The sequence below is a fragment of the Anser brachyrhynchus genome (assembly GCF_964034855.1).
Source record: "Anser brachyrhynchus genome assembly, chromosome: 13".
Classification (NCBI taxonomy): Eukaryota; Metazoa; Chordata; class Aves; order Anseriformes; family Anatidae; genus Anser; species Anser brachyrhynchus.
Genome location: NC_137708.1, coordinates 20,816,652 through 20,835,770, shown reverse-complemented (window position 1 = coordinate 20,835,770; position 19,119 = coordinate 20,816,652). Strand labels below are relative to the sequence as shown.

General features: G+C 37.4%; 1 protein-coding gene across 3 annotated transcripts in view; it reads right to left on the bottom strand.

The window, feature by feature from the left end:
- The window catches only part of THOC2 (THO complex subunit 2), a 54,511-nt gene extending 36,834 nt beyond the window's left edge, over positions 1–17,677 (bottom strand). Inside the window, exons 1-9 of one of the 3 annotated variants that reach the window (XR_013938866.1) lie at positions 17,470–17,659; positions 11,640–11,698; positions 9,404–9,495; positions 8,306–8,357; positions 6,098–6,168; positions 4,212–4,333; positions 3,237–3,370; positions 1,388–1,554; positions 687–779 (exon numbers count right to left, since the gene is read on the bottom strand). Coding sequence is in view for 2 of the 3 variants with exons in the window: in XM_080553784.1 (XP_080409910.1) it covers positions 687–779; positions 1,388–1,554; positions 3,237–3,370; positions 4,212–4,333; positions 6,098–6,168; positions 8,306–8,357; positions 9,404–9,495; positions 11,640–11,698; positions 17,470–17,531 (852 nt within the window). In the remaining variant the exon portion in view is untranslated. Of the gene's footprint in view, positions 1–686; positions 780–1,387; positions 1,555–3,236; positions 3,371–4,211; positions 4,334–6,097; positions 6,169–8,305; positions 8,358–9,403; positions 9,496–11,639; positions 11,699–12,508; positions 12,529–17,469 lie in introns of those variants that run through there. The other 2 variants (XM_080553784.1, XM_080553783.1) reach the window with 2 other exon arrangements.
- Positions 17,678–19,119: the final 1,442 nt, after the last annotated feature.

Here is a 19,119-nt window from a genome sequence, read left to right as displayed (position 1 = left end):
GAAGACTTAAGAGCCTTGAAATATATGGATATTCTGAAATTAAAAATTGGTGCATAATGTAAAAATATTTTGATAACTCTAACATTCTGTTTACCATCCGTCAAATTAGTATGCTGGCTGGTTGACAGAGTGCCAGACTGGAGAGGATAAATCTCTCAGATTAAATCTGAACGTGCAACTTCATTTTGCTCTTGCAGGCTAACAATTCAGAATTCTTGTAGGTTAAATTACAGACAGATTCGTGAATATGTATATATGAGTTTTTAAAAAATATACTATTAAAAAAAGGTAAGCTGTTAATCATCCTATCACTTTCTTCAAAAATTTTCAAAAGTGAAAACACTCCAAGGGTCTAGTTTTTGAGGAAGGTTACTCAAGGCATTTAAAACCAATCTCTTATCACTTACCTCCCGTCTCCTAATCCAGGCAGGAGGTTAAACAAACCTGGAAGATACTACACAGATAATTCAAAGAAGGCCTATCCTCTTTAATACTTCAGTGTGTGCTTGTTTGAATATGTGACATTACAAAGTGTTGGGAAATTTAAAGGATATTAAATGTACATACACAGGTACTACAAGGTATGTCATGAGTCTTAAGCTTTAGGAATAGGACAAGATATCTAGCACACTTTTTAAAAAATAATTCTTCGTTTTGGCATTTGACCAAGTAGCACTGTCACTTACATGGACATAAAGATCTTCCAAATCTATCAGATTATGTTGCAACAGCACAGCAGCAACTCTGTATAAGGAAGGAGGCGTCTCACCACTTGGATCCTAAAGAACACAAGATTACAAATTTAAAAGAAAGGAAAAGACATGAAAACAAATGAAATTTCATCAACACTGTTCCCCTTGCTGCCATGTCAGTTACACCTGCTACTACTCCAAAGCCATATTGCCTTATAGCTAGACTTAACTGCAATAAGCAATCAGATTTTTCAGAAATTGTAAGATTTAATTATCTCCACATCTCGTGGTGCTTGTATGCAATTCTATACCATACTTCAAAAATCTGCTCGAATATTCTCTTAAATATTAACCACCTTGCAAACATGCTCTCTACTCCTGTGGACAAGTCTTTTATTTATAAGGTACAGTTTCTTCGTTAATGCCAGTCCTTATATAACTATACACCTTCAAATGGAAGGTGTCATGATCAAGATTGCTGACTGACCATAACTCAAGACAGGCAGCTGAAAGCATTTTCCTCAAAAATACATTATAAAATTCTATTCAAATAATGAAATTATTGCTTTTAAAACTGGAATTCTACAACATATATTAATTTCCATGCTAAAAACACTACAGCAGATGTCTGTTATCACTGACTGCAGTTCATTACATAACCAACCAATGATGAAGATAATTAAGAAATACATTACCTGATAAAATTTGAATTTGAACCCAAGGATATGGCATAAAGTTTGTGGTTCACACATGTACATGTACGACTCTATCAGTGGTACAAAGAAATCATCATACTCAGGCCTGCACTCATAGACTTCCAGGATAATATCCAAAACTCTGTTAGGATCAAGGTTAAAACATCCTAGTGGAAAAGAACAGTAGAAAAGCTTAATATCACTACTTCTCATCTTCATTCTGTTACTAATCTACAAATGCATTAATTTTTAAAATTTAATCAAGGCGAAGTTTTAACAGAAAAGAATTACATACAACAAAATAATCTGGATCACCTCTAAATACACCGATCATTTTGACTTGTGTCTAGTACTAAACCAGGCAAAAGGCATTCAACAGGACTTTCAATTCAGATTACACAGAAATTTTAAGTTACCATCTTAAGTTCAGCATTTAAGAAGTACAAAACAAATTTCACTAATCCCATAGTGCCAGCAGAAGGCACAGACTTCCTCCTCTCTCCTTGTGTTGCCACACGTATTCATGCAGCTGCATCAATGAGCCATGTAAACCCAAAGCATTATTTTACACCCCAAAGAAGTGTTCAAGTTTGCAGCTAAATCCTGACCCATCTGGTTACACTGTCGTGCCAATTCAGCATTGCTGCTAGCAATAGGGAGAACTGCTTGTTTATTTTAAGGGAGCAAGAGCAAGGATATAGATCAACTTAAGCCAGTGTTGAAATAGTATCTGTATTTCACTAAACTTTTTCTGCCACAAAATAAATACTATTATTTATAACAAAAGAATCCACATCTACGCTATTTTCTTCTTTGTACCATGAGAAAAAACGTTATCCATGCACATCCACTACGCCGCTATGTAATTACATCAGTCTTTCTTTCCCCAGAAGCTATTTCCACTATGTCAGGACCTCCTGCAAATCAGTACTTTAGAAAATTGGACATTTTATAGGAAGTCTATCTGCAAATCCTAAAACTGCAGAAGACAGAAAAATACTGTTATGCAATTCCTCAAACTGAATGTGTATTTTTTACTGTAATAACCACCAAAAACCATCTTATTATCTAGCTCTCTTCCAAAGCAAGTAGTATTACTACAGGGATTTGACAGTCTCAAGCAAAATTTTGTGACAGATGGAAAATTATCTTTATAAAATACTAGCACATCTTCTGGACCACGACTGCACTGGCACTGTATAGAACAGGAAATGGTGCGAACATTAATATATTATAAAACTCTTTGTGCAAAAAGGAAGTCTAAAATATGGAGAATTACACAACATTTCCTGTTTCAAATGTATTTTGCAATTTTATTGTGACCCTATTACTACTAAATTTAGATATATGGAAAAAAAATCACAAATTGAACTAGACAAAGGAGAAACATTTACTACTCATGTCTCTTTATAAAGAACCAGTTGTTCAGCTCCTTCAAGATTAAAAGGATATTCATGCATTGAGTTCAGTACCTTAAAATAGCAAAAGACATTACTTTGTTACTTTCTAATCTTCCTGCTAAGAGATATCAAGAACATCCTCAAAAAACACTACTCTTCAAGTAGCTGCTGAAATTGATCAAAGTCACATTTGGGACTGTACTATACATTTAGTATCTAATTTTTAACTACACAACATTCCCAAAAATCAACTTTGCCAAAGAAACAGGAGCATCCAAATTTCATAATCCAATCGAAGATGGTCTGCCAATACGTTACTACCACACTACATGCCTGTATCATGTTATTTGATTCCCAGATGATCTCAAACAGTAGTCTAAGGTCACCCTCTACAGTTGCAAGACCATTTAAGAAAATCAGTACCCATATTCCTCCAACAAATTCCTTACCTATTAAAGATTTGATATTTTCAAGGATTAAATCACTAGTGATATTTCCAGATAAGTCTTGCCCCAGCTCTGCAATCAGCTTGGCGTAACCTTCATTCTCCTCTCTTAAGAGATTAAATTTCTGTTGTTTATAACTGCAAATAAACAGAAGTTAAACACTATTGTTTAACACATCCACAGTGAAAGCTTATTCATGTTCTTATGAATATTAAGCTTGCTATATAAAATGTTAACTTCAAATATATTTTCAAGAACTTGCAGTTTTTATCAGCTATTGCAAAAATGAGATAATGCAGTACGACAAATATCTGCAAGGCAGCAAGCACTCTCCAAATAGATCCATCTCTTCTTGTATTTCAGATGCAGACCATTTAGAAGCTAGATTATGTTAGCACTAACAATAAAGCTTGTCCTTACATGCTATGCTGAAGAACTACTCAGCACCTTATCAGTCTGTGAGTAAGGACCTATTCCAGTTTTAAATGCTCTTCTTTAATATAGAGACTGAAGCATTGGATGCAAATGCAAAAAAAAATACATTCACAAAAATCTATAGAGAGTGTTGCCAAAATTAACATAACTGCTTTTGCTTATTTATGGGAACATCAAATACCTATGCTTAATTGATGTAACAGCAAAAAGATATATATGCTCATACTTAATAAATTTATATTACAAATAAAATGAAAGATTAAGTATTTAATCTGTACATACAGGACAACTGTAGCAAAGAAAAGGTCATAGCAATAAGTGAAGTTAAAACAGGTTTTAGCATTCACATGCTTGAGAAATATAAGAGGGCTAATGATGTTCTATTATTGTCAGTGACTTGTTAGAGTGCAATGGAACATTTTTCTTAAAGAAAAAACAGTATTTTATTACAAGAAGCTTTTTTTTTAGAAAGCATTATTACCAGATTAATTAGCATTGCCCTTCCCCACCCACTCTCTAGAAAACCCTTACCCCAAAACTTACAATAGCTTTGTCTTTATTTTAACAGATTTCTGATTGAACTGTTGAGACTGCTTGATAAGTCCTAGTGATTCCAGTGTTTCTGGATCTAAACGCTCCTTTAGGACAGTATCAGATACAAGATACTAAAGAAAGACCAAGAATACACATCAGATTTGCCAGTCATGAACACGTAGAAACATACATATCATATACCCTCACACTAAGTTTGAGGCAGAATGCATTTAGAAGTGAATACAACTGAGAAACTATTTAACTAGAACTAGAATTTTACAAGGGTACACTTTATATACAGAACACCTTGAATAAGCAAGCTGTAGAGTCTAACTGCTGGTTACAAAGTATACACTGCTTAGCATCTACGGATGTTATTACAAGAACTGCATATTACAAAGCTTAAACCCACTCTCTCAATATGCTGAAAGAAGCCTTATTTTCTTACGCTGATTTTTCCTACAAGTCAAGCTTATTCCAGATGGCTAGGAATGCCACTTCAAAAGGCAAGAGTAGGTTGCATAAAGGAGAATATAACACAAAATGTACTGCAGAAGCAAAATTTGTTTAACTGAGAAGGGAGGAAACTTACACTCTCTCAAAACTACTTCCTTAAAGGATTCAAACAACTAGACTATATTACTCTACCCATAACGCATGTGATAAAGGTATGTAGAAAGAAGTACCAAGTCAGCTAACATAGCTGAAAAATGCAGAAAGAGGAAAAGTTTAACCACTTCCTGCTTAATCAGTTAGTCTAGTAAGAGATCTAATTCCCAGCGTTCTCCCAATACTTCTCTTATACATATTTTATAATTTTTTTTTTTTAATTCTCATTGAGGAAACGAGAAAAAAATCAGCAAACATGCTTTTAGGAACATTAAAAGTTCAAATTCACATTGCAGGACAAAACTCTGGATCAAAGTTACTTGTGTTACATCTCATTCCTGGAAACAGTGTTTGTTTCTGATGGCATGTATCATAGCTGCAAGTGCTCACTTCATCATTTCTTGTCTCCATGCTATATTCTTCCCCAATCCAAAAAGTATTCATTAAACAAACAATGCAGCAGCCTTACTGCATGAGAAGTTTGTTTGGTCACAGAACTCCTGGATGTCCCTAAATATTTTGCACTGCATTAAAAACAGGAAACTAAATGAACTACTCACATACAAGCAGCTTTGCATCTTACAATCTTGAGCTACATTAAATCTGTAGGTCCAAATGGCTATAACACTAAAACTAAAACAATGTTTTTTGAAAATGGGAAAGTAAATTTTTCATGCAGGTTGGGCTGCATCTAAACTCAAGGTCAGCAGCAAGAAGAACAAGTTACCTATATATATATATTAAATTGTAGTTTATTTTTCTATGATGGATAAAGCTAACCTAAGGAGACCTCCCTGACCAGACTAACAATATGGAAGATACAAATGAAAAGTTTCAATCCATAGGAAGGAATAGACTGACTCCAATAAAAGTATATTATCAGCATTCAAACTGCTTAGCCATCCGTTATGAACTGTAGTCAATAAGCAACAGTACATACACAATAATTTTCTCCTGAAATCAGCGGAGAAAATAACAAGCTCAGTGAGTTAATTCCTTTAAAAAAGAACCCAAAGGTTGGTCTATCTGATGAAACAACAGGTCTACCTATGCCATTTTCTAAACTAGATTAAAAACACGTTCAGCCTGAACCATCTTGTCAACAATACAAAACAGCTAAAAAAAATACTTCTTTGTGTATAATTCCTCAAGTTGTTAAAAACATTTTAACAGACTTCCTCAAAAAACAAAACTGCAACAACGTAGTTTTAAGATTATCTATTCTTTCTTAACAGATTTTGGCATATACGTTTACCAAAAGAATTTGTAAGTGCAACTGAACTTACCAAACAGGCTAATACCAGTTGAGTAAAATTATCCCTCTTACTTTTTTCTTCTAAACAACTTGTTTCAATATCTAGAAGAAAGGAAGAGGAGAAAGAAACACACGTTATTTGTGGAAATTTGCCTCTGTCACCTTCACGGAATTTACAAGTTTCTTCTATTCTTAACTATTGCAATAAATGCTCATGACGACACAACGCAAAGTAGCTTGTTTTTAACACACTAGCTGCCTGTAACATTGCAGCTACTCATTCACCTTGAGATCCCCGTAATATTTCAATGACAAATCTCACACATGCACAAATCTCACAGAAAGGTAGAACAGAAACCAGAGGAATGTCATAATCATAATTCTTTTCCCTTTCTTTGTTGGAATGAGGTTTATGGTAAACACTAAGAATGAATAATAAGCAAGAAAATAGAAATACAAATTGCTGAAGAGAACTGGGTGACCCTAGCTTTAATGTCACATCGTTCTAGTCTCTTTTCCCTTGTCTTCAGAATAACTGCTGTCTGCAGTCTTTTACTAGCTGTAATTCTGTATTTCCATTCTTTTTGCATTGTCAACGACTGAACTCAATTCAGAAATTCATTCCTGTGGAAAGAGAGGCCATAAAACAAAGGAAGTATGCCTGCCTAAAGTGGCTAAAAAAAAAAACATTTCATTACAGGAAGCAAGGAGCTGCAAAAGGAGTGGAAAACTCCGTAAACAAAGAATCAAAGGCAGACATTACCAAAAATAAATAAATATGTACAGACACGAGCACAAAAATACACAGAAAAACTAGACCCACAAAGTGACAACAACAAAAATCAGAAAAAGAGACGCCCAAACAGACTGGAAAACAATGATGTAGCAGGGTGGCAGCAGAGGGAACAGACATGACAAATCAGTCTGGACCCCTGCACCCAAGCATCTCAGCCATGAAGAATCTGGAGGAAAAAAATTAGTTTAAGGAATACAGATTAGAGGATAAAAACAAGAACCAAAATTCTTATATATGGAGACACAGTAACTGAGAGAAGGCTACATTAAAGGGGGAAAAAAGAATCCTGGTAGCAGCAGACACAGCTTAGAGGGGAAAAAGTGTTAGGGGAAACTCATGGAAAAATAAGCAAGAAAGCATATCAAATTTCATTTGTCCCCAGAGTAAACCTACCTCCCAGTTATACTATTTCTCTGCTGCTAGTAAATCTAGTAAATGCAGGGCAGCTGTCTACATAATATGGGGGGGGGGGAGCAGACACACACTAGTTTCAGTTATTCAAACTGTTTAAGGAGCAACCTGAGTAAATTTTCTAACCCAGCTCAAAAGCAAAGGATATCAGTACAATACTGCACTATAAAAACTATTACAAAGAAAAAAAAGATACAAATACAGAGTGAAACATTATGAATGAAATAGTCAAAATGTATCAGTTCAATATTACAGAACTGAGGCTGCACATACAAATTTAATTGGCTGTGAACAGAGACATATAGTCTCAGCACAGAGGACCCTAGACACCTTCAAACCAGTGCCTGTGACGAAAAGACTGACAGCAAAATTCACTGAAATGTGTTGAACAAAAAGACATAGAACAAGAAATTAAAAGTATGATCTGAAAAAAAGTATTCAGGATTAAAATTCTAAAAACGTGCCAGAAACAGCTTTGGATCAGCATTATACAACACAAAAATCTGAAAGTTATTACCAGAACAAGAGGCATACATCTTTAAAGCCTGCTCAGTTTGCAGATAATAACTTGGCAAGCAATTCCAGTTGCCTTTAGGTTTCTGCACAACTAGTACAAGCTCCATTTCACTAACGATGACAGTGCAGATAGAAATATTTACAGAATGCATTCTGAGAACAGAAGATTATGCACCGATTTATTTAAAATACTTATATGAACAATAACTACATTAAGTCACTGATTCCATTAGCTAGCATCCAATGTTCTTCCAACCTATCTACTTTAACTTTTCTTGACAGAACAATTTCCACTGCCTTTAATAGGTAAACATATAGGAACTGTAACAGAACAAAGCAGAAAAGACATTAAGAACTTTGATACAGATACACCGAGAAAGAACCAAACATTTTGTAGAGGAAAGTAATGCTATACAGATCTAATGAGTTTTCCTGAAGAAGTGAGCAATTAGATGTACAAAGCATGCATTTCTCCAAATCTATCAGAACACTGAAAAGGAAGGGAACACAACTCACCTAATATGCAGAATACATCAGCTAAGATGGAAGGCATGTCTTCCCGAAATTCCTAACAAGGAAAAATAACATACATAGTAAATACAGAAATTCCAGCAACTACACTTAAAAAAATAAATTATTCTGTTACATAAAAGAAAACAGTGGCTCTAGAGGAGGCATCCTACTGTTGAGTACCTTTCTGCTTAATACAGAAGGGTAATTGATTTATAGCATTAAACCTGGCATCAAACCAGTAACAGGTTTTATTTTTTCTTAAATTATAAATGGGTAATTAGTTAAGCCCTGTCACAGGCCTGCACTCATTCAGGAATAACTAATTGGGAGAACAAGTTCTTAGGTATATTTGCCCTTGTCAAAGCCTCTATATTAAGCAAAAATCCTCAAAAATTTCACAGCGAGATGCAGATAAATCAGAATCAGCTTTTAATTAAAAGAAAAAAAAAATTACATGTCACAACACTAAAGCTTCTCTAGAAAAGCTGTTTTTCCTTCCTGTGATTTCCAGTATCCTTCTACAATAAATATGACAAATGCAGAAGATGAAAGGATTAGCATTCTATATGTATGAAAGGAACTTTAAAAGTTACATTAAAAAGTATACTTACAGTATATAAATATCCGTATGTATATTATATGCAACATATAGAGATGCATCAATAATAAATAACAGTAGCATCGAATAGGAGCATTATTTTAATGGTGGTCATGGGACTTGGACATCTCAATAGTAAAACGGTAAACAAGAAACATAAATTACAAAAACCAGTAGGTGGCATCACTGCCATGCTGCATAAGCAAGTTAAATCTATTTTTATCATTTATGAAAAACTTCAGTCTTCATATGCCCTTAAAAAATTTATTTGTTTATGCTAAAATGAACAGAACTACTCCTCACCACAAAAAGTAGGGAATAAACAGAAACCCTAACAGCCTACATACACTTCAAGCACCCAGAGATGAAGAAAAAGGACTTGACAAGCACAACTTTTTAGATGTGAAAAACACGTTTCTCAAATATTATCCTGCTTGATTTGCATTCTGACTTAACAGACTAAATATTTGGTAAGTCTACAATTAAAACAAATATAAACTTACTATAACATCACCAAGAACATTAGAGGCTTGATCATGCTTCAGATTTCCTCTGACAACATGACATGCAAGCTCATACAAAACCTGTTGGATATCTGTTGAAAGAAAACAGATGATTAAAGAACGCATTAGGTAATCCCTGGTCTAACTTCCGAAACCATGTGTACAAGAATACTGTAGTCTTCAGACACTTGACAGGTAACGAGGACATGTTTCCCTTCACGAAGAGAGGGATTTTACTGACACTGACACATTAAATCTGAGCATCAATGTTTAAGACTTCGCATAAGCAGGCAGTAAGAGATGATCTACTTTCCTGAGAGTTTACAAAAAAACAGTAAAATGGGATGAAAAACTACAGTCCTGAGCATAACGACTTGAGTCTGCAGTTGGTTTAACAGAAAACTTACAATTCACGTGGATATTATATATTTCAGTTCAGAACTTTTTTTTCTTAACCTTCTTATAACAGATGTACTTTCAAAAGCCATTTCTCTAGCAGAAAGTAAGATTTAACTGGGGAAAAATGTCTAACCAGGATTTATTACTACTACTATTTATGGAATTCCCTCACAACCAAAGAACAAAAGCTTATATTACACTGAAATACTAAACACAGGTGCATTTGAGAAAAATCTTGCAAAGTTAAATATGGTGTTTGCAAAAACAGCTATGGTAAACTTATAAAGGATTGTTCTTTAATAAACAGCAATGTTGATCTACTTTTTAATACATGAAAAAATTAAAATTCCATGCTTTCAATTTGCAATTGTACCACATTTTCCTCAATAAATAGCATTTTCAATGATCATAATCATTTTCATTTAAACCAACTGATTAAGAACTTGGGGCCTGCAGACTACTGTCATTTCACTAAATACAGATGATAATAAAAAGAAACATGTTACTTTTACTTGTAACAATGCTTTTGGCAAAGAACACTAGTTGCACAAGACCTGAATATAGCAGGATTGGTTCCTATATCAGTTCTATGTAAAACACCCTTACCACTTTGAAGGCCAATTCAACAGCACAGCTTAGGGAAGTACCAAATTTAAAGATTTACAATGAACCCAAAGCAGCCATAATCATGGCCTTTGTCGTGTCTCTGCAAGTGCCTTCCCGTAGTGGAGAGAATTTGTTATGCAGGTACACTGCCAACCCTGACCCGGCCTCACAGGCCTGGGGTATACTGGACTTCAACAGATGTCTTTCTGGAACTAAAAGACAGAATTGCAAGTGTCAGTGTACTCTTCTCAACAGGATCCTGGTCATGTGGACTCAAGTTCTCAGCAGTCAGCAACTCTGTATCTCACTCCAGACTACAAATATTTTCAGTTGATTTTTTGTTTGGTTGTTTTTTTCTGCCCATCACCAGAAGGATTTCAACCCTTTCTACTGTCTTAATAATTTCTTCAAAATAGCTACTGTGTGTATCTAGTCATTCGCACTGGATCTCTTAGATTCTGACAGCAAGAAAAAAAATGTAAGAATTGCCAACCTTGGTCTAGAATAATTAACATCTGGTGACCATTCTTAGAAAGCTTTGGGAATAGCCCGTTTGCTTTGCTAAACAAATTGTTCTTTCTTAATGTTACTTGTAAACCAAAACATTTCAATATAAATTATCTTCTCCGCTATTACTATCACCTATGACTATTTTAGCAAGAACTCAAATCACCACCTAAACAGCACAGCAACATTTGCTGTCTTAGCAATATGGAAGCTTTTCTCCCAATAGATTCTGCAGAGTAAATCAAAATGTAGTTTTTCTTTAAACTTCAAAGACTTCCTGAAGTAAGGATTTAAAACTTAAAGACAACAGTGCTTTTCATTAACAAAAGGGATAGCATCTGTAACATGGGTAATGTAAAAATTACTTTCTGCAGTCCACAATCGCACTTGCAGGTATCAGTATTTACATAACTTGCTTTTAGAACAAAATCTAGTGGTATATTGAGTTTGTAAAAAGGAATTGTACTTTCTACAGCTTAAACCAAATACTAGCCAACCTTAACACCAGCTACTACTGTCCAAGTAATCTCTCATCATGACATCTGAAGACAAACCTAGGTGCGATGTCTGCACTGCCTTGCTACCTGTAGGATTCTCCTTTAGCATGCATTAATTGCCAATGTATATGAACACTCAAAGCAGATACATACACTGGTATCATAATCAACTGTTTCCAGGCTTTCTTTTCATTTAATTTGAAGAAAAAAACGAACACACAACTTACCTCTGAAACCGACATTATCATGGCTTTTGTTTTCACTGAGAGTGCGACACAGTTGCAAACTGCAGTAAGAGAAAACATGAAAAATATAGATATTAGGATATTAGCATTGAATAACCAGCATATGTTTCAGGGCTCTTGTTCTGGCTAAAATAATTTTAACTCTGGCAGTTTAAATACCTGACTACATTTTAGTTTTCATTAACATTTATTCAGAGGAGTTACACAGCAAAGAAATACGAGACTTCTAATATATCAAACATAGAATAAGGCCTTTTTACTTCAAAAAAGATGCTTCCTAACATTACACGTGCTTACACATAGAAAAGTCAGAAAACTAGGTGATATTAGTACACCTAAGGAGCCATAGAAATGCTAGCACTAACCTACTGTTAGACAGTGAGGAAATGTTCATCTATTTCTATGACTTGCCATCACTTCCAATCTCTGGCCTGCAAAATTTTTAATGTTAAACCACGTGCATGTCTTCCAAATGCAGTCTTAGCAAGGGTGAGGCAGAACTTTACCTCTAAGTGCAAATTCTCATCAAGAAGAGAAGCCACCATAGGCTGCAAAGACCTGTTGTGATGTTTTCTTGGCTACCATCGAGGTCTCCCTCAAAAATATCAGCCATATGTAAAAATTACACTAAGTACCACACAGACTGCAATAAAATAATAGTCCTTTGCATTATAAAATAAATGCTTAAATAGCAGCAGGCTTCACTACACTGAAGGCTTAGAAACAGATGTGCAACCCAAGCTGCTGAGGATTTTCTCTCTTCCATTACATTTTCACTACAGGATGAGGCTTCAAAAACAATTTCACATTTAAAAGCAACAGCACTCAAAAAGAGGTAGCGGTTCACCTACCGCATTACAGACATTAAGGGAAATCCTAAGAACTTCCTTCACATTTGCGAATTTCCAATCAAGCTTCACATTTTTCATCGTAAGTCTTTCACATGCAGAAACGGAAGACAGTATCAGAGCTACAGTGTTCCTATATAAGATGCTAAGTCTACAGTTTCCCGTGTGAGCGATTTTTTAGGCAACATTATCTAAAAAAGCAGGTATGTACAATTATTATAGAGGCTTATCATGGAAAAATAAATTGTAAAGGATTCTGTAGCAATCCAGCACTCATTCTATTTGCATCCTGTACAGATTATTACCTCTCTAGCAGGTGTAAACAGCTGTTCCAAGAATCAAAGGACAATATTTAGCAACTACAAGGTAAATACACCCTTAAAAAACAACTGGAAAATAGGCAGTTTTACGTATAGGTATAATGTAATCAGCAGAAACATGCAAGCTCAGCAAAAGTGAGGGTATGGCTAAGATGTTCTTAATGCTATTGAACAAAATGCAATATGTTTTGAAATAACCTGAACAGACACAGCAAAATAGAGGACTGTAAATTTATTTTATTCTTCATGAATGGTAAATGCACTTCTCATTTCTCAAGTGTGGATGGATTTTCCCAGCTGTTCTTGGAGACTATTAATTCAAGTCAGATTTTTCTTCATATTAATTACTACTCCTCAATGAAGAGGTAATCCTGCTCTCATTTCTAACCTCTGTACGCAAATAACAGGAAAGTAAAACCACTGATTCTACAAAATTATCTACCGAGATGCACGTCATGACCCCTACGACTTAAGATGATACCATCACATAGGTTGCAGTAGCAACAGCCCTGACTGCTTGGACTGAAGAGTTCACTGAAGCACATGTTAATACAAAATACAAATTGTAACCCTCTTCCAATCCCATCTCCAGCGATACCAAAATACTAGTATAAAAACTTCATAGCAATACAGGACCTGTTTGATCAATATAATAGGTCATACTAAAGATCAGCCTGTAAAGCAATCTGCTTTCCACTTTTAATTACATTTGAAAAAATGACTTAAAAATCTGGGAGACGGGGATAATAAGTTTCCTTAGGTCTACATGGGAATTTTGGTGGTAGAAAATAATGCGCTGGCATTCATATTTGGATATAAATTAATATCTGTGCTTATATTCTCCCATACAGGTAGACAACCTCTATAAAGGTGGATGACCTTCCCTGAAGGTGCTGGCAGGCAGTGCAGCTCTTTCATAGCTCGCTGAAGAGAAAAAAGAGCACGTTTGCTGCTCCTTCATCCCTTCCTTTCTGTCCTTGGCCACACAGTTCTAGCTCTCGTTTCAGTTAAATCAGTTAACTCAACTGACAAACCCGGTGGAAAACTAGTGAAGAAACAAGTCATCTGCCACTTTGCAAGCTGAATCAGCCCACCAAGAGGTCAGATAAACACCAGAGTGAATGAGGCAGTGAGGAATGAAGACCAGGCAGAAGCCCTCCCACCCAGCACCATCAAACCATGACATCTAGTCTTAGCTAAGTGCCTAAGTTAAAATCAGAACACTCGTCTTTTCAGTAGAATAAAACCCACCAATATTAGTATGATTAACTAACTCAGGCAAAAAAAAAAAGCCACTACAATATTTTCCCACCTAAACAACACCCAGAAAATGGAAACTCATTAGTTCGTTTTCAGTTCAATATCCCAAACGTTAAAAGCTCCCTTGAAACTTTTATTATTCTAACCTTGGAGCTCATTTCTGCATGTTTAGGACACAGAACTTCTCCATTCTACCACAACTTAAATTCCTTTTGAATATAAAATTATGTAATAAATTTGAGGTGCCATAGATAACAGGATAACCCAGAAAGTAAACATTAAAAAAAAACAACCAAATAGAACCACTTCCGAAAAAATCAGTCTCAAAAGCAAATTTGTTTTGGATTAAGATTGGGTAGATTTGTTTAAACAGGAACTGTGAAGCTGTGTCGATCACCTATAGAACAAGTTGGCATAGCAGAGCCAGAAACCCAGCCTAAGCCTCCCAACTCACACGCAGCGTCCTATATACTCAGTTACACTCCCACACATGGTCTACGGCAGTAATTATCATAAAGCACATGTGCCTGCAAATATGGAAGTATATGCATAACTTAACTGATGTGGGTAGTTCTTTTGTTGTGCACAATCAATTGCATTTTGCAGTCAGAACGGCACAACTACAACCAAGGTCTGTGTTCCTGACTCTCAGCCCTTACATTGCTCCTCATGCTACAACATTCCTCATGGAAGTAAAGTAACATGCTGGGAGTGCCTATAAGACGTCTCCAAATTTCACGTTCGCAGAATGTTGAGCTTTTTCAGTTTATCTTGCAACTTAATATACTGCAGAAACTGCGAGCTCAGCGGTGTACTTGGCTGGACTTCTCCTTTGAAGGGTCCTCGATGCACTTGATCCATCACAAAAAAACAAGTAACTATATCCCTGTAACAGTAAGTGCTTGCCATTGCATGATTGCATGTGCATTATCAATGGCCTACAGTCATAGATGAGCACCTTGTCGTGGAAGCCACTGGAGAAAATGATGTAATTTAAATACAAAAGGACAGTAGATGGGTACACAAATAGGTCTAGAAGGAGTCTAGACTGATGAGAATAATAAAGCAGTCACACAGATGCCAACTCAATCTCTCTTTTGCAATAGCAAAACAAATACACATAATTTAATAAAGTGTATTTAGACAGAGAAGGGTCTGAAAAAGAGATACAAGGTGACCACATCCTGACCAATTTTTCATTTTGGTAACAAAGAATGCTTGAACCTAGCACATGATCTGCATTCATGTATCTGTATTAAATATTACATATTGGTAGCTGGGTTAATTAAGTTGAAAGCATGTACAGCTTTGAAAAAAGAATCAGAACAATTTCTACAAAGTGAATGGTCACTACTAGTTCAGCTCCAGAACGCTGCCTTATTAAATGGTTCATTTTAGAAAGCGCACTGTTTTATTTTCCTCCAGTAAAATGGGAGATTAAAAGCTTTGGAAAAAGAAAGACTAAGTTAAACACTAAGAAGCGCTCTCAGAAAAACTTAGTTTAGTAAAAAGTTGTCTAGGATATTGGCTACAGATACATTATTTTGCTTCCAGAAAATACTTTCATGCATATTCCACATTTATAAAGCTAACACTGTAAAAATTGACAGCCCTCATCCAAGCAATCATATTTCCTTTAAAATGGATGGCTTCTTTTGAAAACTACTGATAAAATCATGTCTGGAACTGCATTTCAGCAGTATTTGGAATAAATAATTTGGAATAAATGCCACAAATACAGGAATCTAGCCTATTTTATTGGCCCACAGCAGGTTATCGTTTTCTCCCTGGTCATGCGTACAGAGTACCGCTGGAGGGGAAATGAAAGGTGTTAGCATGGCCAAAAGTTCCTTCCACCGTTGAAGTTCTGAGAATTCAATTCAAATGGTGCAACCGTCATTACCGGATCAATTATAAAGTTTCTGTCCTTGTGCAGTCTTCATACAATCTCCGTGTCCATAACAGCGAAGTTACAAAAATCATCATCATATTTGAAATACATAGAGCAAAAAATGATTTAATAACCATTATAGAAGGAGACTATCAAGTGAATTTCACAAAATAACACCATACAAAACCAGAGTCTGTTTTATTATAGCCACTTAGGCATTTTTAAGAGACGTACCCGTTTATACATTTCATTCTTTGTTGTTCATACAGAAATTCACTCAAGTTCAATAAAAAAGGCTCTACTTGTTGCCTAAATATTGTTCAGTTATTGCCATAAAACCTAAGAGTTTTAAGAGAGAGACTGAAAGGGTATCAATATGAACTTCAGCATCATTTGGGGGCTCCTGAACATGTAAGTTATTGTTGTTAGAAATCCAGGTATTGAACAGACTTCTGTTCACCTTGCATCATTCACATCAAAACACGTTAAAGTGACATGACAACACAATAACTGTTCTAGCACAATTCAAACACAATGGCTACAGAGGGGCATCCCTTCACTACAAAATGGAGGGTCTGGGGAAAATAGAGTTTTGTGCAGAGAGCCTCTATGTTGTTTATTCCCTACACCACTACCTCTTTCTTCATGCATAGGGAAGATTATTACCCTAGCTGCACAACCTTCTAAAATAGATGAACAAAAGAAAATAACATAAGGAGTGAATATCAAGAAGTGTATCTCATATAGTGACCCTCCAAATGCCTATGTTTGAAACTTTAGGGTTTTTTAGTTACAACAAAGAGCAAAAGCAAATAGACGAATTAAAAAAATGAGCATTTAAGGCTATGCGGTTGGTAAATAGGGCACTATTGTCCCAGGTAACATAGTAACAAGAAATTGACGAAGTGGTGAACAACCCCCGGACCAGCAGTGCTCCTGGAACACAGCAGGCAGCACGGCTTGCAAACCTGCCGAGCAGGGATTGCTCAAGACAAACAGAGGGAAAGCCCTGAAAAGGAAGCCCCTAGCACACCCGGATCGCTTTGGGAAGCCGCAGCCAGACCCTCTGGCACCCAGGCGTTACCCCGCAGGATAACTGGGGCCGGCCAATCAACCCCACCTAGACCGAGCCACAGAACGCAGCGCCGGCCACCTGCCAACGGGCAGAAAAACGGAACGGGGGCCGAGGCCCGGGCCCGAAAGGCCGTGGCGGTGACAACGCTCCCGAGTGAAGGGGGGGGGGGGGGGGGGGCGGCACCCGCTAACCCGGCCCAGGGCAGGAAGAGGGCGCTCGGGCAACGGGCGGGCCAGGCCCGGCCGGTGGGGCGAGCTTCGGCGAGGCCCGGCAGCGAGCGGCGGAGCCGGACCCAGGGGGGCGGCGGTTGGGCCCTCCGGCCCCGGTAAGTCCGCAGCGCCCCCCGCAGCCGCGCTCAGCCCGGGCCCCCCTCTTTCCTCCCCCCTGCTCCCCCCCAAGCCCGCGGCCCCACACTCACAACTCGTTCTTGCCCCCTTTCTCCCAGTTCTTTATCCACTCGGCGGGGATCGCGCCCGCCATCTTCCCCGTGTGGCGCCGAGAGCCCGGATGGGGGAGCGGCGCCCGCGGGTCAGAGGGGACGCGGCGGGCCGCAGGGCACGACGGGAGCCGCGCGAGCTGTGCCCGGGGAGACGGCGCGTTCGCGGTCACGACGCATGCGCGGTTGCGAGGCCGCGCCCTAAACGGGTGGCCCCGCCCGGTACGGGTGTGGCCCCGCCCCCAAGCGCGCCGACAGACGGTTGCAGGCCCTTAAGGCCGCTACTGCTTGACCGAGGCTGTGGGCGCTGCTTGGCAGCCCCCGGCACTAACGGGGGCTCAGTAGGGATAGGGGTGGGCCCCTCGCTAATTCTGTGGAAATTAACGCAGGCTGTGGTCTTCTAGAGACGGAGCTGAGCGGTCGCGCGGAGATGGCTTGTTTAAAGTGTTAAATGCACGCGAAATGTGATTTGTGGGCTGTGTCACTCCCTCAGAAAAATAATAAAAATTAAGACCAGTTAAACAATTGTATTACGATTCATATCCTAGGCTCTCAATTCAGATTCCAGATTCACTGATGGCAGTAATACATTTAATTTTCTTCAGAAAATAAAGCATGTTCTGGAAAGGGGATAAAGGACTGCTTTGTGCCACTGCTCCCCAAAACCATTGTTTTGCATTGCTGTTCCCCAAAATCATCACAGCATTGGGGGTAACTCTTCAGCTGGAGTCACAGAGAAGAGACTCAATTTAAGGGTGCGAGTTAACAAGCACAAGCAAACAATCTGCTTGTTTCTTTTATTCCAAAAAATACATCAACGTTTTTCGGATGTGGCCTTCCACGTAAGCAATTTACTCGTCTAATTGACAGTGACCCAAAGCGAGGCACTGTGTGAGTACCACATAGCTTTGTACAGATCTGTGAGCCACTGTCACATGAGCAAAAAGGACAAAGTTAGAATGGCCAACCAATGAGGGCTGACACACAAAACTAGAATTTAAAGGAAAGAATATAACATAAATAAAGATGATGATACAGTTTTCAGAATGCAATGCACCTGAAGCTTAAGTCACCCTTAACGAGTCTTTCAGGGTATTTTACGTGTCATTTGAGTTCTGCATATTTGGAAAGCACTGAACAAAAGAGTACGTGTGCGTGTGCACTCATTCAGTTCTCCTAATTATTTGGAACTGCAAAAAATTATAACCCTAGTTACTCAAAATGCAGGGACCCTTGTCCAAAATGATGAACCATCTCCACATCCTTTGTAAACCATGTTGCAAGATGTAGAGGTTTTATCTTTCAAAATAAAATGCAGATACTCTTCACCTGTTGACACAGCATTTTTACCAATAAATGATCAAATTAGCTTTTCAATTCCTATTTAGGCACTATTTTGAAAATTAAAATATTTGTCATTACCCCTTGACAAGATTGGGGATAAAATATTTTAATAAATTATGATATTTATTAAATGTACAGCAAACAACTTCATAGATGTTCTCTTGTGATCATGATCCCTAATACACATGCCCATCTTACAACATGTTTTACATCCCTGCAAGTCTCCCCAAGCTTTTCTTAATTTCTTTCAGTTGCTAACAAGGATATATAAGTTAAGAAATACTTAAT